Here is a 22,011-nt window from a genome sequence, read left to right on the forward strand (position 1 = left end):
GAGATTAATCTGAAAATGCATGACCAATTCATGTAAAATTGTCGTGCATTTCCTGCAAGTAAAGTCTTTCAGTCTTAGAAAACTGCAAAGGTACAACAGGAAGATTACAAGTCAAAAACACGACGACTGTTTTGCAGAAGCAGCTTTTATACAGCACATATTATATTTGTAGCATCCTTTGAGATGCATTCACATGTAAACAGTAATCATTTGGTTTATCAAATCCAAACTACAAGATATTAACTTTTGACAAGAAAAACACATCATCATTTTTAGGCTGAATCAGCTTTTTCTGTCACTTTTGCATAAAAATACTAATTTGTTATCAAAGAAGTTTGAATTGCTCTACACTCGACCAACTTTACTTTGAAGCTTTAGTATTGTATGTGAAATATCTTTAAACAACACAACTTGATCTTTGAAAGTAAAATGTACACATGTTTATCTGGTAAATGAAGTACAGTAAAGGTCAAGTGGAGAATAAATACAGTACTCATAAATGCTTTGATAAAAACACATTTTCATGGTTTTAAGTGAATTTCTTACTAATTCATTAATAATTTCCAGTAAGGAGTGTTCGAGTCTCCTGCTGAAAGACAGAAACTGTGCAGATTAGCTTTATCTGGAACCATATGAAACATGTGCGTTGTCCCTGCTAGAGAAGGAAATAGATGAATAAGTAAGCGTCACTGATCCGTAATATGAAGGTTTATGTTTGCAGGAGTTGAATATCTCCCCAGAGAGCAGGTGAGGGAGGCGTTCAGAGGAAACCACGTTAATGTTTCTGCTGGAGGGCAACACATGAAGACGATCCACGTTCCCAAATCCATGATGGCTGCTCCCTTCTTACAGGTAAACACATGTCACCAAAACACACGGGAGTTTCTAATTGTGGGGATTATTCATTACATTACATGTCACTTCAATCTTTAGACATAATATGTACTTTTGAATGATATAACCATCATAACAGAGAGTGTATTTTACAAACAAACCCGCCCTGCTCTTTGAGCCATTCAAATGTGATCAGGCACAACCTTTCAATTGCAATATTCCTCACATGTAACAGGATTACTGTGGTTCTGCATTATTATATAATCACATGTGGTCTGTTTGTGCCGCAGCATCCCGCCCTCACAGCTGGTCAGAGACGCTACCTGTGCAGCATAGCAAACGTCTACAGCACGGAGCACATGAGGCAGCAGATGAAGCAGCACTACCTGCACCTGCTGCACACATGCCTTCAATCAGGTGTGTGTTTAAATATCCCTCACACATCACTGTTGACAGGTACAATCCATCTCATGTTGTCGATTTTTCTCTCTTAGGTCAGAATCCCCTCTGCAGGAGGAGGCTCGGGACTCACCAGAGAGGAGAAAACAACCTAAAGGATGCAGAGAAGGATGGTGCAAGGACGAAGCCTCAAGGACAGAGGAAGAGCAGCAGTAACTCTGATGTCATACTTCCAAAAATAGTCAACAGATGACCCATATGATGGCAAATGGATTTCTTTGTTTTAATTAACTTATATAGATATTTCAACTGCACATGTCTCTAACCAACAATTAGGTGAAGGGATGTTTATTTACACATATTTACCTATACCAGACACAATCCTTACAGCTAAGTGGTCCAGCAGTGGCTCAGTCAGTAGGGGCTTGGACTGGGAATCGTAGGGTCGCCGGTTCAAGTCCCCGAACAGACTTGAAATATGGAAAGTGGACTGCTACTTGGAGAGGTCCCAGTTCACCTCCTAGGCCCTGCTGTGGTGCCCTTGAGCAAGGCACCGGATACCTCCAATCCCCACTCCCCATTGCTCCCCGGGCGCTGCACAATAGCTGCCCACTGCTCCTAGTACTAGGATGGGTTAAATGCAGAGGACACATTTCACTGTGTGTGCTCTGCTGTGTGCATGTATGTGACATAAAGAGGGTTTCATCCTCCGACTCGATCTAAGGTACCCAACATGTTTATTATTTACATTTCGCTGTTTTTTTTACTGTGGTTGTGGAATATAACTTTATTGTCATTGTCAAAAAATAAATAAAGATCCCATGTTTGTCAGAAAGGGTACTTGTTCTTGATAATGCTTTTGTCCAAAACACCATATTCGATATTGTATAAGATATTCTGTTGTCCTTGAGTTCTATCAATCAGGCGTGGTTCATTTTTAGGGATTTTATCAATATAACATCCTTTTCTTTAGTTTTGAAGCTATGAGTTATAATGATTATTGTTTTAAAGTTGAAACAGTGTACCTGACAATGTCACTTTATGATTGAACCATTTGTTTTAGTTTTAAAATGTATTATTTTAGTGTGACTTTATGGAAGCAGTCGAGGCCTTTTGGTTAACTGGTGATTTGAGATAAGATTGATCCAAAATTGCATTTTTTTCCCGCTGCAGCAGCATGTAACAGAAGTATTGCAGATAATTAGAAATAAAAAAGTACAACATTAACAATTATACAATATTAACATCTCAAAATAAAAGGGAAAACAGAACTAAAAGATCTAAAATATTAAACTATCTGCCAAATAAAACACTACTGAAGGGCTAAATTACAGCTAACACAATATAAAAGTTGAAAATTACTTACATTTAAAATTTACCAGCAATTATGCCCTGTCCCTGTTTAAATATCATTTTAAAAAAGTAACATGGTGAAGTAACATTAGTAAAAATATCATTTATATTAAATAAGCGAATAACAAACCCAAGAAATGATATAAATTACAAATAAAATGCTAAATGTAGCTGTGCATTTTCCAATTAAAATGACATATATAAGGGATAACCACACATATATTACAAAACATAAACCAATTGTGCCGTTTTTATAAATTTAGCTCCGTTTTTTACATAAAAACTTCAGCGTAGATGTTTGTCTTTTTTAAACAGAGTTAGCTTAACTAGTTAGCATAACCGTTAGCTAGGTTAGCCATCGTTTGAGTTTCATCATCCGCAAATATGGACTGTGTTCTGGAAGGAAATGCTGTAAAAGGTAATATAAAACAAGACAACTGACTTAGTTAATGCTTTGTAAAGAATTTAAATATATATCAGAGAGCTAAACAACCGTAACTTGCATTTTTAGGTTTATAAAATAATAATTACTCATAAAATACGAATGCTAGCTCGTTAGCTTAATTTAGCTTCTAACCAGCTAGCTAGTTTCATAAAAGTTAGGTTATTGTTATGATAGATATTGTTAAATTCAATAGTATAACTTGCTTTTAGTTAATTCTACACTCTTTTTTTTACAACACTTTAGTTATTTTGTATTGTTTTAGTATTCCTCAAACTTATCTGTTTTTAATACATGTGTTATTGTTAGTTTGTCTTGTAAATTAGTCTTAGTTTTATTGTATTTATGAGGTGTGTGCTTTTGTTGTGTTGCAGCATTTGGAAAAGCCATTCACTCCCTGTCAAGGATTGGAGATGAGCTTTGTTTGGATCCCATGAATAAAGGGGTGAGCAGCACCTAGGCTATTCTATACATCAACACCTGTTGTCATCCTGCAAACATGTCCCTCTCTGTTATTTTCTTTTGATAACTTTCACTACCAATATTTCTTCATTTCCACTCACTGATCCTTCCCTGAAACAGTTCAAAGCCATGCTTCCCTGGATCATCTCTCCTGAAATTAATTGTATTTTACATTAGGCCTCCATATTGTTTTTTAAGTACTGGGCCTTCTTTCTTCCCACAGCAGCATCTTCACTTAATCTTCCTCTGTCTTTTGTCTTAAAGCTGGCGCTGAGATCTGTGAATTCGGCTCATTCTGCGTACGCCTGCTTCCTCTTCTCACCGATGTTCTTCACGAAATACTGCCTGGGTCCAGATCAGGGCAGTGAAAAAGTCCAATGCAAACTGCTCATGAAGGTACATCAGGCATTGTTGAATAATTGTCACATGTTAATCTTAAAGGGGTGATACTTATGTACATGTTTTCAGTAAAAAAAAGTGTGTATAAATACTCAATTAAACGTGGACTTTGGAGGGTTTCTGTCCACGACATGTAGCCTGTAGCATTACGCCTTAAGACTCTGTGAGTTAAATCAAAACGAACATGGTGATCTCGTCTAAATCTTGTCCTTTTTTTCCTTCTTCAGTCTATTCTACCTCTTTTCCGCTGTTTGGCTTCCATTGGGCGTAATGTGGAGCAATGTCAGATACAGGTCAACACTCCCAATGACAGAGTGAAGATCCAGTTCTTCTGCAGACACGGTAGGAATCATTGCAGGTACAGGAGCTATTCAGAATAGGGACATTATACTTCTATCCATTTTTTAATTGACTTATGAGACCGCTTTCCTTTACATGGCCTGTTTCTTTCCCCATGACTTTGTGCTGCAGACTCTGTAGTACCATGTCTTCAGCACCTGGTGGCAGTGTAATCAGTTGTCTCTGTGTTTCTGACAGGCATCACTAAGACACACAACCTGTGTTACCAGGACAGTGAGGCTCTCCAGGCAGTGTTTGCTTCACACCTCTGTCCCAATGTGCTGAAAGCTCCCGCCAGGTCAGCAGCTCAGTATTTATTCTTTAGTTAGTATCCCCATCAGTCATTACTACAGTAGCACCTTTCCTTCATACAGATGGTGTCGTATTCATACTCTGTATAAACAGTAAAGCCCCCTGAGACAAATGTAGATTGGTGGATTAAGATTAGGAGAAATCTAAGGTAACATATATCTTAACATTTAGAAGCTATTTACAGATTGTGAGGAAGTGAGGATACTGTACATGTAGACACTGCTGCTGTCAGGATTCAGTCTCTTTAATGGAAACATGATAGGTGTTCACAATGTCTTGTACTCACAGTTGTCTCTGGGCAAATACACACACACAGCTTCAGTTCAATTCTGTTTAATCAACAAGATTGACAAGGACATAACGATTTAATGCCCGAGCTATCATGTGTCAGCGGCGCAGTGTTTACATTGGGCTCTCTCCGCTCAATGCTCAGGTTGATTGAATTTGTTTCGGCTCTTCCTCTCTGCAGGCTTCTCGGTGACATGGTGATGCACTTCCCCGTTTACCAGGAGGAAATCACTCTGTCCATCACTCCTCTGAGAGTCAGTCTGAGAAATTACTTTGAGGGGGCAAATGGTGAGCTAACGATACTCTGTGGTCTAGCCGAGAACAATAGAGTGGTGCAGGAATGAGTCCTAAAACCCAGAATTGAATCAGTAATCCTGCTGTAGTTCCTTTAGAGGCTAGGTTATTGATATAGAAAGGATCTATAAGTTGTGAGTGACGTGTTTCTCGACAACCTAACCTGAAGACAGAAACACTGAAGAACATTGTGCAGATATTATTTGACTCCAGGATGTTTTCTGTCACAGATCACATGAACATTATGTACACCGAGATGTCTCTACACCCAGACGAGTTTGACTACTTTCTGATCGGAGTGGAATCGGATATAACTTTCTGTCTGAAGGAGCTCAGGGTAACAGGACGCTCCTTCTACCCTGTCACATAATTATACGATGTTCACAGCTGAAATCGGGCTGCTTCATATATTTTAACATGTGTTTATTACAGATCGATCGGCTGAGTAGCTTCTGGATTCACAGTGTGTTCTGTGAAATGTCAGAAATGTAATGCCTTTAAATGTCTTGTATTTTCAGTCCAAGTAGGAGTATGTTTGTATTAAAGGGCAGCCTAAAGTCAATGTTAAACTGATTACATTACGAGTAACAGCAAAACGTTGAAACTTAATAAACTATAATGTCATTTCAGAGTAGATCAATAATCCAAGTTGATTTGTCACAGAGATAGAAACTCTGGACGTAAACAAAAGCAGCTGCTTGGCTCTTTTGAGATGTGGATAAGCAGTCGTTGTGTTGGAGCCGTTAATCAGACTTGACCTGCATTAGCTCTTGTCCCTGATAAGTGCGACCCCCCCGCTGTGAGGCTCCTCATTAGTCTTCTTGCTCCTGTTCGTTTTTGAAAATCGGGTTCGGATGGATTAGAGGCCGGGTTTTAAACTTTCAATCGGCCTCAGTTCACTGGAGAATTTAGATTTTTCTTCAGCCTCAGCTTAGTAAACATGCTGTGCATTTTTTTACACTCATACCGTTGATGAACAGCACGTCTCGGTTTCTGACAGTGCTGTTATTTCTTTCTTACAGGGTTTGCTGTCCTTCGCAGAGTCACATTGCCTTCCAGTGTCCATCCACTTCGGTGCTGCAGGAAAGTGAGTGTGTGTAAAGTTTAAAGAGGCCCTATAATGCATTTTTCCTTTCCTGTAGTGTGTGCTATAGGTTTTAATGCATGTGAATGGTCTGCAAAGGCTAAAATCGATAACCCAGCAGTTGCTCTCTGCAGGCCTGTGTGTTTCTCAGTGGATGACATGATCCTGGAGGCCACCGTAGTGCTGTCCACTCTGGTCAACTCTGAGAGCAGGGGCCCCTCTCAGCTTGCAGAGACCGCTCCCAGGTAACACTGAGCCTCCCTCTGTATTCCTGTCTGCAGTAACTGAGGTCCCATCAGAGGAGTTGCTGCGATGATAAGACGTCAGTGTCTATAATGCATTATAAAGATACTCACATTGCTTTAGAATCAGCCGTCGTGCTGTAGAATAACATATGGAAACACGGTCTGTTTTTAGCTTCCTAAGAAGTGTCTGAAACAGAGATGAAGAGGTCGAGTGCAGGAGGTGTGAGGAGGTTAGAGGCTGTCAGTGAGGCCGTCTGTAATCCTCTCACACCACAGACCTGATGAGCAGGCAGTTCTTCATTGATCCGGAATTCAATTACACCCTTACCCATTAGTCAGTGTATTTCCTACTGTAGATTACATCTTGGAGAAACAGACGAGGAAGAGTTATGGCAGTGAAGCTAAGCAATAATGGGATAAGTTAATATAGACCTTAATTTATCCTCAAATTCAACCTCTGATGACATTCACACAGTGGCATAATGACAGATAATTATGTTTGGATTCAAATATAGAAGTTTGCCTCAGAGTGTGTGTGTGTGTGTGTGTGTGTACAGGTGTGCAGATGTTGTATCCGAGTCTCCAGGTGAGGCAGACTGCAGGACAGCTGTTCCTGCTGCGATGGAGATGATAGCCTCCAGTCAGGGCAGCCCCATCACCCACCTCCCCGCTCTGCTGCTGCTCCCGACTTGCACTGAACCCCCCCACTACCAGGAGGAGGCGCACACCACCCCTGCCTCCACGGTAACCAGAGCTTCCTGTTACTGTTTCATTTCTCCTTGTTGTAGCTACCTGTGCAAAAATACATTCCTGAATTAAAAGGTGTTCTTGATTCTTCTTCACTGACACGCACTTTTATTTTGTAGCTCTGCTCGCTGCTGTTCAGAGCGCTGTCCTCCGAGACGGGGGAGGGACTTCCTGTCCTGGTGTGTTGCAGCGAGGAAGAGGAGTCTGAGGAGGAAGATGTGATGAGGAGCCCAACACTCTGATAACAGCAGGACACGACATTTAACTGCTGTTTGTTATTTATTTAAAGATTTGCAAGCTAAAGTGTTGCTTAGCTTTTTCAAATTGGTTTTAAACAGTTCCCTGAAAATGTTCTGTTGGAAATGTACAATAATTATTTATAGAAGAAGGAATTCATCCTAAATCAGTGTGTGAAATATTTCTGTCATAGCATGAGGGGATAAAGTGAACACAATATACATACAATATATAAACAACAACAACAACAACAACAAAAGACAAGGGGAGTTTTCTGGAAAAACAAAGTATGAGGACGATAACAAATTAAGCCCCGCCCACTATCCGGTAAATCCTGCATCAGAGCAAAGCTGAAAATAATAGTGTCTTCACGTCTCAAAGCTGCTGAGTCATATATCGCACCTCCAACAACAAATAGATCCAGAGCTCCGGTTCCTTTACTTCCTCTCCAGAAAGAAGGAGAGCAAAACAAAGGATCAGAAATCTCAGTCTCAGTGTCAGCCTGCTGCCTGACACTCGTCCCCCGCAGACCCACCGGACATCCATCCCCTATTTACTCTCTGTAAGCTGTCTCTGCCGTCTGACCAGACACCTGACCCCATCTCCATATCTCTGGACTCAGTAAACCCTTTCTGACCAACAGAGAGATTGTTTTGTGGCATCACTTTAACATTTCAGGGGGAGAATCTGTTACTTGGATTGAGTGTGCACGCCCACAGTGAAAGGGCGCAGCACATTTACTTATAATTAAATTATACAATAAGCCAAATCTGAATCCATTATAACTCTGTTTATAAAGCATTGTAGATGCAGTATGGGCGTTGTGGAAAATGCTACAATCACAATTTATTTTTTGGCCTCGTCTCTGAAAACATGACCTCATGCCGAAGATGCCACACCTGTCTGATGGTAGTGTGTCTCACGTCTGAGGAATTTGGGACACACACACACACACAGAGTACAAGACGTTCTTAAGTGTTTAATTATGGAGATGAGCGAGATAAACACTAGAAGCACAGTGTGTGATAATAATTCCTACACAGAGAAAAACCAACCCTCGAGCATCAAGGAAAGAAGACAAAACACGTGGAATACAAAAGGGTAATAAATACTAGACTCTTTATTTAAATATTGTACAGATCTGAAAAGGTTCTTTTTAACGGAGCTTCATGGAACTGCACACGCAGAAATATTTACAGACACGTGCTCCTTTGTAACAGAGGGTTTGAGAGACGTCAGGCAGGAAGCGCAGTGGCAGCTGACAGAAACCCGGCTGCTAAGATTGTCCTCAGTCCTAAAATATGTAAAGAGGTACATCTGTTCATCCACCTGGACCCTGTGTTCCTGTAGTTTGAGTTGGATTGGGCCTCTTTTGTAACAGGTGAACCACTTGTTATTTTTTTGAATTATTAAGGTTTAAACAAGACTTCAGTTGTTGTTGTTTTACAGTAAAGGTTTGACTCACTTCTTATAAATGCTCTGATGTAACAACCATATGTTATTGCAGAGCCCAAAGTTAAATCAAAAGTAAAAATATTTCAGGATTCACACTTTTGTGTTGTATTTTGAACAAAATAAATGTATAAATCAGTAAATAAAAAGTCTAAATAATAACAACGGCTCAATTTCAGAAGTGGAAGATGTTCTCGGGTCTTTTACTCAAGTAAATACTTTTGTCCAAAACTACTCCATTACAAGTTAAATTAGGCAGCATTGAGCTAATTTAACTTAAAGTATGAAAGTACTTAATGCACAATGACTCTTTTCAAAGCATTAAATAACTAGAATATAAAATGATCCTGTTTTTATCACTAAAATGTACAGTCAAAGGCAGTTTAATAAAGGAATGAGTGTATTGGAGTAGGAGTATTACATGGAAACACTCAGGTAAAGTACATAAAAACAGCACTTGAGTAAATGAACGTCCCCTACTTACTGTAAGTGTGTGACAGCATAATACAGAGGACACTACAGAGACATTCCTTTACCTTTTACTATGTTTTTAGGGTGTCGCGTGATTCAAAGGGTGTAAACGTGAGAGAGAGTTGTTACTGTTTGTTGTGTCGGGGTACAGAAAGTGTAGCTTTGAGTAAATGAGACCTTTCTACGTGAGATTACCACCCCTTGTTAATGTGGAAGTAAACAAAGGTGTACATTTCTCTGTAGGATCGTGTTGATATGTTGTCAGACACTTGTAATATCAATATAGGCCCGTAAGAAAAGATTCAATGAACCATTTTAAGTAACAAACAGGGTCCAGGTAGAAAGATATTGAGGGTACCCTTTTAAAAGCTCACATTTTCCCCGTTCACTGCTCTTCCGCGCCCATCAGCCCTCAAAACGACTCTTCAGTGGGAGTTTGTAAAGTAGGAAACGGATCGTAAACAGATCTGGAGATCCACAGGGAGGGTTCTCTAAACGTCTGATGGCTTTATCACTATTCCTAAGCTCCTCCAGAGTTATAGAGGAAGCAGATTTCAGGAGAAAAAGGTTGAATATATTGTCTTAAATCTGTTGTTAAGACAGCAGGGCATGATGGGAAATATGTCTACAGCTCCTTAACAGTTTCACGCTTCCTGCTCCTGGCACACAGTCGGGCTGCAAGGACTTATGGACGTGTGCCAGGATCAACACGCCTGAAACAAGGCACGTCGTTATAACAAAACAGGGGTTTTACTAAGAAGTATTTCGACTGTGGATGGGAGTTGTGGTAAAAGCCGGGTGCAAATCTATAGGAAAGGATTAGGGTCAAATGTCCACATTTAATTTGAGTTAAAACATTCAGAATAGAAAATCTAAAGTCCAAAATTCTGAGTTTTAAGTCAGATTTGGGGAAATAAAGTCCAAATTCTCTGAATAGAATGCAAAATCTAAAGTCCAGATTCTGAGTTTAAAGTCTGAATTTTAAGAACAAAGTCTGGATTTTGAGTTTTAAGTCAAATTCAGATTTTAAGTGAGTTTAACAATTGAAATTCTAACTTGTTATGTCCAAGTTCTAAGAATAAAGTCCCAATTCTGAGTTTTAAAGTCCAAATCATAGGAATGAAGTCAGAACTTGGGAAATGTAAGAAAAGTGGAAGGTCTGCATTCTGCGTTTTAAGTCTGAAATTGAGTTTAAAAGAAAGATAATCTGAATTTAAACCATGAATTTAGATGTTAGTCCAGATTCTACGGAATAAATGGCACTTTTTGAGTCGAGTCATAATTTAGGTTTAAAGCCCCGTGTTCAATTTCTGAATTATGGGAAAAAGTCAGAATTCTGAAGAGACTCAAAACCCGCATTTCCTCTGTGGCTCTAATCCTCTACTGTATAAATCTGTGATGATGTAACGGAAACACAAAGACCCTTTTTCACATGAAACCTGCAGGATGTGTCGTTAGAGCTCTACAGAAGAAGAAGCTACTGACGCTGAGATCAGTCCAAATCATTAAATCCCACTGAACAGAGAATACAAAAAACACGTTCAGTCACCCGACCAGGTGTGTTGAGCTTTTTCAGATATGCCTCTGAAGCTTTGTGCGTTTCTAAGGCCAAATTCAGCCCAGTGGAGAAGTAGAGATCCACTTCATATTCACAGAAACATCATGTGGTCACCATCCAGACGTCAGCAGCAGCCGTGACCGTAAAGGGAGGGCGTCAGACTTTCTGAATATAAAATCCTCGTTTAAACATGAAGTAAAACTGAAGCACAGCTGCTGCTCGTCTTCATGAAGTCTTATTGGATACCCTGGCAGATGTAGAAATGTGACATATGCTCTATCCAAAACATCCCAGAACAGCACACGGTCATCCCCTACTCTAACATACGCTCCCTGCACCTTTTTATCTACCATTGTATACTTAGGATTAACTAGAGGCAGCATTTATTGAGCCCTAAAATCAGGGATGCACCGATTTATTGGCCGATATTCTCCTTGTAACTGCCGTTAATATTTGCTGATGTTTGCCCAGGTCATGAGCCGATGTTTATCTGCTGCGTTGCATTCATTTCATCCCGTCAAAATGAAGTGTTATGTCATTCATTAGGTGTATCTAGGACTCTTTTAGTTACAATTAAAACGGGAAAACATGGCGGCTGTGTGCGTGAATGCAACACTGATATTAGAGAAATAATGTCCTCTGTTATCCACCCTCTGCAGCAGAGAGGGGGACATTTATAGGGAGTTTTTAGCAGCTTAAAAAGCACTTATTATCCAAAAATGAGGAGAGGAAAATTAAATTATTCAAGTAAATGAAGGCTATGCCATAAATGATAGTTTATGTTGTTGGCAGTCAAAGATAATGAGGGGCTGTTTTATGATTAACGTTGTGTTATGTTTTTAGTTTCCGTGGCACAAAAAGGGTAAAAATACAGTCAAAAACGTTGATTTTAGCTCATAATTTCCCAACCGGTGCATCCCTTCCTAATGCCGCCTCCTGAGCAGATCTCTACTGACATGGAGCACCTTTAACAGCGTGCTGTCCGCCTACATCTGAAGCTCCTCCCACAAACCTCCATCAGAGACCATTCATCCTCGCCTGCTGATCCTCAGAAATAGGATCACTCCAGCCGGTCCCAGAGCACGAGTCCGGGCCTTCCAGCCCCCCCCTCTGTTATCCAGCGTCTCTCTGGAGAAGAGGGCCTACAGGAGTCTTTTTTGGGGGGGGTCAGCTGGAGAGCCAGTGCATGCTGGGAAGAGTCTATCCTTCATCCTGGCCAGCAGGATTCAAAGCAGTCCATCAGCTGCAGACTCTAGTCGGTGTATTCTGCCACTATAGAGAGCAGCACTGTGATGTCATCAGGCTTTCCCCCTGCACACAAACAAACCTGTTAGGATGCTGAAGGAACTACAGCACGGTCACATGACTTCACGTCACCACTGCTAAGCTAAAGGAGGCTAATGTTGGGCTATAAAGGAACTACAGCACGGTCACATGACTTCACGTCACCACCGCTAAGCTAAAGGAGGCTAATGTTGGGCTATAAAGGAACTACAGCACGGTCACATGACTTCACATCACCACCGCTAAGCTAAAGGAGGCTAATGTTGGGCTATAAAGGAACTACAGATGATGCTTAGTCTTCTCATTTAGACACTTGGTAGAATTCAGCAGGTCACACATGTTGGTTTAATTACAGCTGTCTAACGTACCTCTCACGTTGAGGCCGTTGTCGCAGGCGAACTGAGCGAAAGGCGACATGTAGTTGGGGTCGTACGCCAGGACGTGGGCCTGCTCTGCGATGCTGCGCGCCGTCTGCTGCACGCTCTCTATGTTCGTGTTCTGAGGAGCAGAAACAAAACAGGCATGAAGATCCGTAACGTGCAGGACCAGTTGCTGGTCCACCTTTAACCCTGATTTCCTCACCTTGAGTTTCTTGAGCTCCTGCAGGATCATGTAGTCGGGCATGTTGTCGAAGAGCCCGTCGCTGGCCGTGAGGATGATGTCGCCGAGCTGCACGTCAAAGGAGGAGCTGTCCGCCGCCTCCGGGCTGCAGACACAGTCAGTCATTTATCTGATCACAGCTTTTACCACACCGCTTAAACATGCTTTCTTTAACTGAAAAGGTCCATTTCTTAAAACCGTAAACAGAAAAGAGTAACTGGATCTTTTTTGAAGTTTCTTCTTGTTCCAAAAGATGTTGCAATCATATATAGTGTAAGTGTGTACTGCAACACTGTCAGTTAAGCAGTAATAAGTCAACAGGATGTGCACTTTTGTTTCACAACATCTTTGGGGGATAAAGATAAGAAACGTACATTAAGACACTAGTTATTTTATGCATTTGCTCCATGATTGAGGCCAAGTTACATATTTAAACATGTTAGACTTTAGATATTATTTCCTTTACCCAAAGTTTTTCTTCTCACTGAATATATGCAAGGTAATTCCACCCATTTAGCTCAGAGGTTGGGAAACAAAGTGCGTCAAAGGCGAGGTTGTGACCGCATTAGTTCCTCCTGTTAAAGCTCCTCTCTCCCTGTTAAACCTGACCCGCCTGACCCGTCTGACATTCATCTGAACCTCTGACCCAGCGTCAATGCGCCACATTACTCTATCGCTGGGAAAAAATCTACTGAACGCCAAAACTGCTCCTGATATTTCACTCTAATTACAGATGAATGATCACGTGGCGGGATAAATGAAAGGAATCTGCACATGGACGTTTTTTTGGGTCGCATAGTTAGTGTCAATATCAATTCCCAGAAGAAGTTCAAACCCTGCTGCCCCCCCTCCCCCTCATAAACGTTATTAATGACTGTCTGCATTAGGATACACTGAGCCCTGAGGAACAGCCTGTCCTGGGACGATGTCTCATTCCTGCAGCTCCATGCATTGCAGATGCATTATGGGTATTATTAGAAGTGGACTTTTCAGATTAACCTTCTCCGGTGTGCGCATTAGGGTGAGTAGCTGTCAGTGAAATGAATTGGCCGCAATGTTGGATTCATCACGTCTTTTGAAGAGGCCCTATTCTGCTTTTTGGTGACTTTCCTGTAGTGTGTTTTGGTGCATGTAAATGGTCTGCAAAGGCTAAAATCCCTGTGTTCCCTCCAGGGAGTCTTGTTTCTTCTGTCTAAAACCCTAAGACATTTATTTTCATGTGACATAAAGCTGAGAAAAACAGGAAGGCTTGTCATTTGGGAGGCTGACAATAGCTACTTCTGACATGTTAGCATGAAAATGTACCTTAAGGATTAAAGGATTACCAAAATACCTCTGGATGAATGTTGATAATCAATCTACTAATCAATAAGATAACTAACTGGTGCAGCGGACTTCTTTTAGAAATAACAACTGCATGATTAACTGAGAATATAAAGCAATTGTTAGTTGCAGCGTTAAATCAAGTTGCAGGAAATCTTGATTAATCTTTCGAGGAACTCGAATGTTGTTTGTGCATTTCAGTTTCGACCCTTGCTCTCTTTTCAATTCCTGCTCTGTTAGTTCAGGATTGAAGGATTAATCTGCTGTAAATCTGAGCGAGTAATCCTTCCCCGAAAGTGCTCAAATTAAAAAGAAAAGTATAATTTAAGGACCTCAGAGTGACGAAGAGACACTCGTCCTGTGATTGCACTTCAGGTTCATCGTGTGCTTTTAATGCAGAAATGCTTTTAGGAGGCTCATAATAATCTTCATTTTGCAGACAGACTGAGTGTGTCTGAGCTGCTGCAGGACTGGCTCTGAACTCGTGGGTTTGTCGCTCTCAGACTTTGACCCGGGGTTAGAGGAGAAGTTTGGCAAGCGTCCAGCGATCGCCCTGACAATCGTCCTGACGTCTACAGAGCTGCACGTGGATCGCTGCTACACTACAACACTGCAGACATTCACAGAAACACACGAGGGACAAAATGTTCTGCGGCTTGTTTTGCTCAGCGCCTTTGTTTGGTCTACAGGAAGGACCATACCCATGCATCTGCAACAATACGTCTCTTGCGCTACCTTACTAATTAAGAATATAGTATGTTGCATTGTCGGGACGTTCATTGCCAAACCCTACAGAGGAGCTGCTTTGCATAAATGACAATAAAGCCTTTACATCTCCATACCAGAAGTCAGCACCAGTTCTAGGGAAATTCCACTACTCTCGATACCAGCTGATGAAGCTGATATAGAGGGTTGCACAATTAAGCAGGGCGGTGTCTCACCTGTCACTTAGGACGGCCCCCTCAGCCCCCGGGGGGGCGATGGACAGCTGGAAGGGCGTGTTGAAGTAGTGCTGCTGCTCGTCGGAGCGATGCACCACCTCCCCCTCCCGGACCACCAGGAACCCAGAGTCCCCGAGGTTTGCCGTGTGCAGCCGGTGGCTCCGCCGGTCCAGCACCACGATGCAGGCCGTGCTGCTGCCTACACACACACAGACACACACACACACACAGACACACACACACACACACACAGAGACAATATTCAGGGGAAAAAATGCAAATCATCAGCTGGCTGTAGATAAATGCAAAACCATGATAATAATAATAAACTCAAATAACTTTCCTTTGGTGTTAGAGTTCTTTTGCGTGTGTTCTATAATTCCGTAATATGCGTTGGGCAATATTTTTATGTGAGCTACTACTATGTTGAGCTGCAAGTATTCTGACATTTAGGAGTGGGATCTTTTTCAGGAGCCCAAATGAAAGAACACACCTGGACAAAATATACTACGGACGTGAAGTCATTTTTTATGTTTTACTGCAGAAATGTTATCAACGCCTGACGAAAACAAAGCTGCCACCATCCTTTTAACTTGATCTTTCACCAGTTCCCATTAGCACGTGGATATGACTGCTTTAACAACTTAAACCTCTTACAGTTGCACAGCCTGTCTGATAATTGTGTTGAGTGAACTGAGAGAAAAACATGTTTCATAATATCTCTCCCGAGTGTGTCACTGTAACCTGTTACACCCTAAATCTTTTCCACCCGGTCCTCTACAGCTACATATCTGAGAAGGTTTCTCTCCGTTAATGGAAACATACCTCGCTGAAATGGGTTTGGAGCCTGAATACACAAACCTGACACACCACAATCAGCGTCAGGTTGTACTATAGAGCGGGAACACGAGCTGCTGGAGCAGCAGGCGGACATCGTGCAGCCACACCCTGCTGGTGATTCATCCTCTAAACCAAAACACGCTCTCTGGGATCAACCTTGAAGCCCCTCACGCTCTGTGACTCACTCCCTCCCTCACTCCCGTTTTCTCTGTCGGGATAGAGCTGCACAATACAGAGCCGTTTCCCCCGCTGCACATGTGATGAAGGGTTGGAAAAGTACTGACGCTCACAGAGGCAGAAGCATTTATCCAGGGATTGTTTGTGAATGCTTTGTTGTGGGGAAGTGGTGCGCAGGAGGGAACAGGGTTTGTGGAAGTTTAGTGCTCCGAGGGGCAGGTCAGGACTTGGGACATTCCCGGGACTTAATAGGATCGGGCTGCTCTGACTCATGATGTAAAAATCCCTATCCAGCCGCCACTGAACTTAAACAGCCGGGACAAACAAGCTAACCCTAAGCAGAGAGCTCTGATTCAAACCACACCATGGAAAGTCTTTCAGAGGCATGCACAGGACGGGCTGTACAGCAGAGTGAAGAGCAAGGATGTTAGGGAGCGTTTGTTTTGTAGTGCGGTTATGGCAGGCTACTCATGCCTGCAGGAGATTACAGATTGAAGATGCAGATAGTAGTTACTGCACGGATGCAAAAGCTTTTATTCATTTCTGTCTGTGTCTCCAAACTTGGTTTGATAAGTTGATAAGTAACCTGACATAACCCCATTTAAAACACACAAAACATCCCTTTAAGGTCAGTGTGCAGACATACATTAGCAGTTCCTATACATCTATATTATTCAATAGTTATTTCAGCTTATTTTAATTCAATTAGAGCAAAATAAGTCATTTGGGGGGAAATTCTCTTCACAAAAATGTGCTTCTCCTCCTGTGTTAATGCCCCATGATGTACAGAGAGGGTCCCCCTTCTTTAATGTCTATCATGACCAGTTGGAGGTGGAGGTGACTCTCTCTCTAGACATGGAGACCCTGTGTGTTCTCTCGTTACTCACCCAGCAGCGGCACTTTGTTCTGCAGCAGCTCGTAGTAGCTGCTGGTGAGGACTCCCACTGGGTTACTAGGGACAAAGCGTCCCTCCTTCACCAGCCGCTCACACGTCTTCATCAGCGTCCCGGAGAACTGAGACGGGTCCACTCCGTAGTCCCGCCAGCCACCTACTCCGTCTGCTACACCTGTAAGAAATACACAAGCGTTTTTTACTACCAACAGAGGTTTGCATAAGGAAACGACCGTGTTACATAAGCTTTCAAAAGGCCAAACCATTCTTAATGCAAGTACATAGAAAGATTGAGAGGTTTGAATTGTTTTCTTTAACTGAAACAGACACGTTTTTAGTTTGCAAGGGCAGTAGGGTTAGTTTTATTTTGGATTAACCTGTCTCTTGGTTGTGTGATGGGTCTTTAAATGTCAGAAAAAGTAGAAAAGCCCGAGAAAGCTTTAAAAGAAATCACTGATATTGTCAGAGGAGTAAAGAAACTAGATCATATTGACATTAAGAAGCTGAAAAGACAAAAATGTTGACCTTTTTTCTTTCAAAAACATACTTAAGACAAAGGTTGATGCTTTTAAAATGCTATAAGTGAACTATTTTTTTCAAATAACAGATCAAGTGAGACCAAGCCAAGACAAATAACAAACATCCTTCACATATCTCAGACTGGTTCCACAAGTAAGTGATCTTGGGAGAAACAACAGCATGCAGCTGCAGACAGAATAACAATGGCCACTTTCACCAAGACAAGGAAAGGACATCTCGTACAGGAAAAAGACGCATGTTAACGAACTGGAAATGTCCCAGAACACAGCGTGTGAACAATTACACTAACGAGCCACAAGAGTCCCATCAATTAATTGAACATAAATAAGTATTTTTTTATCTGCTGTTGTTCAGTGCACTTTAACCCCACTGATCTCATGCTGGCTCCACAACATAAACGCTCTGATTCCCCAAACTCTGCTGTCTACAGAAACGTGATCTGTTTTGCAGGATCATCTGAGCAACAGTCTCGTTCCCATCGGAGCAAATGGTCTGCTGGAAGATTTTCCTAGAAAGGAAACTTCAGTCTCGTTCCTCCCAGGACTGAGTGACCATACAAGGCTGGGTCTCTGGGTCTCCTCAGCTGGAGCCAGAACTCAGAAACACGCTGTTGCTTATAAACAGACACACAACTCTGCAACTGATGAACCTACAAAAGAATGCACTGGTGTGTCCAGAGGATGTGTTGATTTCTACTTTTCCGTGTGCATCTAGTTGATTGACGCAGTATGCTTGAGCACATATGATGGTGTTTCATAAGTTTGCTAAAGACTTGTTTAATCGATCCTGGATAGAGCAGATTTTTAAAGCCTGCACTGCCTTTGTTTACTCAAGGCATCGACCATGTGAGGAATTAATTTTCCAAGAGCAGAGCAGTGTTAGGTAATACTGAACTACATGTAAATACATTATTAGTCTCACTGGATTCTGCAGCAGTAGCTTGTTGGTGGTTCAACTGCATCATGATTTGAGTAAAAGTGCCATTTTTGGTGAAGTCAGTTGCTGAAACAACAAGCAATTTTGGGCCATAAAAGGATAGGAATGTCATTTGCCAGATGAAATTGAGTTTTGACACAACTGCGATAAAGGCAGTGCTGGAAAGTACAATCACTCAGGTGCTGAACTGAGTATTTACACGTTATGCAACTCTGCTCAGCAGTATGTAAAGTAAAGAAAAGTAAGATAACTACAACATGAATATACATTATACATCAACCATTTCTATCCAATAATATAAATATATATGACTGAGTTATGCACTTAAGGCATAACTTCATGCAAATACTTTTCTGATGTATATCAAATAAAAGTGAACATTTTCAGATGTTGGACAAACAAACACGACATCTAAAGACTTTGGAAAAAGGGATGGATGTTTTTTCACTTTTAGATATTTATAAGGCTAAACCATTAATGGAGAAATGATCCATAGATGAATCACGAATGAAACCAATCAAACATAGCCAGGTATTATGTCCTCTGTAGTCCGGTGCATGTGGAGCAAACTGATTCAATATTATGGCTTCAATGCAAAACATCTGTGAAGACCTAAAATGCATAAAAACCTCCACAGAGCAAAACAGTTCTCTGCTGTCAGAGGGGAGCTGCTGTAAAGAGAAACCCTTCAGATAAATCAATGTAACGTCATTCTGAGAAAGAGGCCTTTAGTGACTTTACAGATCTGGATTACTGATGGTGAATATGATCTCCCTTAAATCAGACTTTAGTTCACCTGCAGTACTTCTACTTTACTCAAGAACAAGATCTGAGTACTTCTACTTTACTCAAGTACAAGATCTGAGTACTTCTACTTTTACCTAAGCACAAGATCTGAGTACTTCTACTTTCACTTAAGAACAGTATGAGTACTTCTACTTTCACTTAAGAACAGTATATGAGTACTTCTACTTTCACTTAACAGTATATGAGTACTTCTACTTTCACTTAAGAACAGTATATGAGTACTTCTACTTTCAGTTAAGAACAGTATCTGAGTACTTCTACTTTTACCTAAGCACAATATATGAGTACTTCTACTTTCACTTAAGAACAGTATATGAGTACTTCTACTTTCACTTAACAGTATATGAGTACTTCTACTTTCACTTAAGAACAGTATATGAGTACTTCTACTTTCAGTTAAGAACAGTATCTGAGTACTTCTACTTTCACTTAAGAACAGTATATGAGTAGTTCTACTTTCACTTAAGAACAGTATCTGAGTACTTCTACTTTCACTTAAGAACAGTATACGAGTACTTCTACTTTCACTTAACAGTATATGAGTACTTCTACTTTTACCTAAGCACAAGATCTGAGTACTTCTACTTTTACTTAGAACAATATATGAGTACTTCTACTTTCACTTAAGAACAGTTTCTGAGTACTTCTACTTTCACTTAAGAACAGTTTCTGAGTACTTCTACTTTCACTTAAGAACAGTATCTGAGTACTTCTACTTTTACTTAAGAACAGTATCTGAGTACTTCTACTTTCACTTAAGAACAGTATCTGAGTACTTCTACTTTTACTTAAGAACAGTATCTGAGTACTTCTACTTTCACTTAAGAACAGTTTCTGAGTACTTCTACTTTTACTTAAGAACAGTATCTGAGTACTTCTACTTTCACTTAAGAACAGTATCTGAGTACTTCTACTTTTACTTAAGAACAGTATCTGAGTACTTCTACTTTCACTTAAGAACAGTATCTGAGTACTTCTACTTTCACTTAAGAACAGTTTCTGAGTACTTCTACTTTTACTTAAGAACAGTATCTGAGTACTTCTACTTTCACTTAAGAACAGTATCTGAGTACTTCTACTTTTACTTAAGAACAGTATCTGAGTACTTCTACTTTCACTTAAGAACAGTATCTGAGTACTTCTCCACCTCTGAGTGTTATTTAGCTACCCCATTGTTTTGGTTACTGTCTCCTCTCACTCACCCAGAACATCGGCGGATCTGTGTCGGGCGATGAAGCACGCGTCGTCCCCATAGCACATCCCTTTCTTTAGGATGCCTTTCCGAAAGTCCTTCCCGAAGCCGCAGCTCGCTGTCACCAGGCTGTAGTCACGGCCGTCGGTTTGAGAGAGTCCGCCGATGACAGCTCTGGCTACCAATCTACCGTACGAGAGCACGGACAACATCACCCACCAGCCCGGGCTCCCACCGTCCAAACCCGGCCAAGCTGAGCAGAGGGGGACCTGCTTAGCTTAGCTGTTAACGATGCTAACCAACCGCTGACAACAACAGGCTTAGCAGAAGGGACCTGTTAGCTTAGCAGCTAGCTTGCTAACAATGCTATAATACCGCCGACAACAACAACAACCGCCGTCTGCGGAAACGTCAACAGTTCTATGAGCTTTTCTTCAGTTACGTGATGTCTCAGGGGAGAAAAATCACATGAAACAGTCGCCTCTTCCGCTCCAGAAGACCCGTAAGTGTTGCTTCTTCACAGCCATGGTGTCAATTATGCCTTCCAGACACACTACATAACACGAAAGTGTGTGTGTATGTGTGTCTGCTTTACACACCGAGCTGCTAGCGAGGTCTTGTGACTGGATGACGTCAGACATCGTTACGCAATCTGCGTTTCCTTATAAGGAAGTGCGAAAACCTCCTACTAATAAATAAATGCTATCTTATCTTCAAAACCAAACCGATCAAGTCTATATGGTCAAAGAGCCATTCAAAAAAACACGAAATAATAATACATTAATAATAATATATAAAACATGAATAATAATGCATTAATAATAATATATAAAAACATGAAATAATAATACATTAATAATAATATATATAAAAACATGAAATAAAAATAAATGATTATATATATTAAAAGTTGTATTTATTAAAACTCATATATCACATTTTTTAAACCTTTGTTGTTTTTTGCTGTCTAATTTTATTTGTAATTATGTAGTTTTATTTGTTTTTTTAATACACTTCATTAATTTTACCCTAAACCAAATATCCTCGTCTTTTATTTTAATTTAACACTCAAACATGTTTTTCAATTTAAATCAAATTAAACAAAAATAATACTTTTAATATATTGTAAACATCAATACATTAGGAACTCAAAACACAGTTAACCCTACCTTTATTAGACAGCTTTGGATACATAAATATTAAAAAATAAAACATAAATGGTCAAATAATGTTTGTATTATTTTAGGTTTAGAAGACTTAATGGGTCGCTAGGTAGAATTTAAACACTCCTTCTTTACTGCCTGCATAATGTGATAAACACATTAATATATAAATGTTAGTTCAATAATGTAATATATTATTAGTATTTTGGTACTTTAAAGTACATTTATATTGATGTTTATACTTTAAACTACGTTCAGAATCAGAATTCCTTTAATCGCCCACAGAGGGGACATTTTCAAGTTAAAATGTAAAGCAGGACTTGATCCAGAGCGTTATCACACAGAGGGTTCACTAATTGAGATATTTGGAAAAAAATAATCAGTGAAGAGGAGCAAATTA

General features: G+C 40.6%; 2 protein-coding genes across 2 annotated transcripts; one reads left to right on the plus strand and one right to left on the minus strand.

Annotated features, from left to right (window-relative positions):
• The first annotated feature begins 2,970 nt into the window (after positions 1-2,970).
• On the plus strand, positions 2,971-9,189 carry rad9b (RAD9 checkpoint clamp component B). Its single transcript, XM_063896823.1, has 11 exons — positions 2,971-3,004; positions 3,403-3,473; positions 3,755-3,886; positions 4,117-4,231; positions 4,427-4,526; positions 5,010-5,116; positions 5,353-5,459; positions 6,145-6,209; positions 6,341-6,451; positions 7,009-7,195; positions 7,318-9,189. Exons 1-11 carry the CDS (start codon positions 2,971-2,973, stop codon positions 7,438-7,440), a joined length of 1,152 nt encoding a protein of 383 aa, XP_063752893.1. The 3' UTR covers positions 7,441-9,189.
• Positions 8,538-21,049, minus strand: pptc7a (protein phosphatase targeting COQ7 a). The gene is made up of 6 exons (XM_063896824.1): positions 20,459-21,049; positions 16,969-17,148; positions 15,065-15,263; positions 12,783-12,906; positions 12,569-12,698; positions 8,538-12,227 (listed from the first exon to the last, which is right to left on the minus strand). The coding sequence occupies exons 1-6, from the start codon at positions 20,658-20,660 to the stop codon at positions 12,169-12,171; spliced, it is 894 nt and encodes a 297-aa protein (XP_063752894.1). The 5' UTR covers positions 20,661-21,049; the 3' UTR covers positions 8,538-12,168.
• Between the last annotated feature and the right edge of the window lie 962 nt (positions 21,050-22,011).

The sequence above is a fragment of the Eleginops maclovinus genome, chromosome 12 (genome assembly GCF_036324505.1).
Source record: "Eleginops maclovinus isolate JMC-PN-2008 ecotype Puerto Natales chromosome 12, JC_Emac_rtc_rv5, whole genome shotgun sequence".
In the NCBI taxonomy this organism is placed as follows: Eukaryota; Metazoa; Chordata; class Actinopteri; order Perciformes; family Eleginopidae; genus Eleginops; species Eleginops maclovinus.

Coding starts and splice junctions, on each gene's coding strand:
- rad9b (XM_063896823.1), top strand. CDS start 2,971: ATGGACTGTGTTCTGGAAGGAAATGCTGTAAAAG. Junction 4,232..4,426: donor CCAGTTCTTCTGCAGACACG/GTAGGAATCATT, acceptor TGTTTCTGACAG/GCATCACTAAGACACACAAC. Junction 4,527..5,009: donor GTGCTGAAAGCTCCCGCCAG/GTCAGCAGCTCA, acceptor TCCTCTCTGCAG/GCTTCTCGGTGACATGGTGA.
- pptc7a (XM_063896824.1), bottom strand. CDS start 20,660: ATGTTGTCCGTGCTCTCGTACGGTAGATTGGTAGCCAGAGCTGTCATC. Junction 12,907..15,064: donor GGGGCCGTCCTAAGTGACAG/GTGAGACACCGC, acceptor CTGTGTCTGCAG/CCCGGAGGCGGCGGACAGCT. Junction 12,228..12,568: donor CAACGGCCTCAACGTGAGAG/GTACGTTAGACA, acceptor GTTTGTGTGCAG/GGGGAAAGCCTGATGACATC.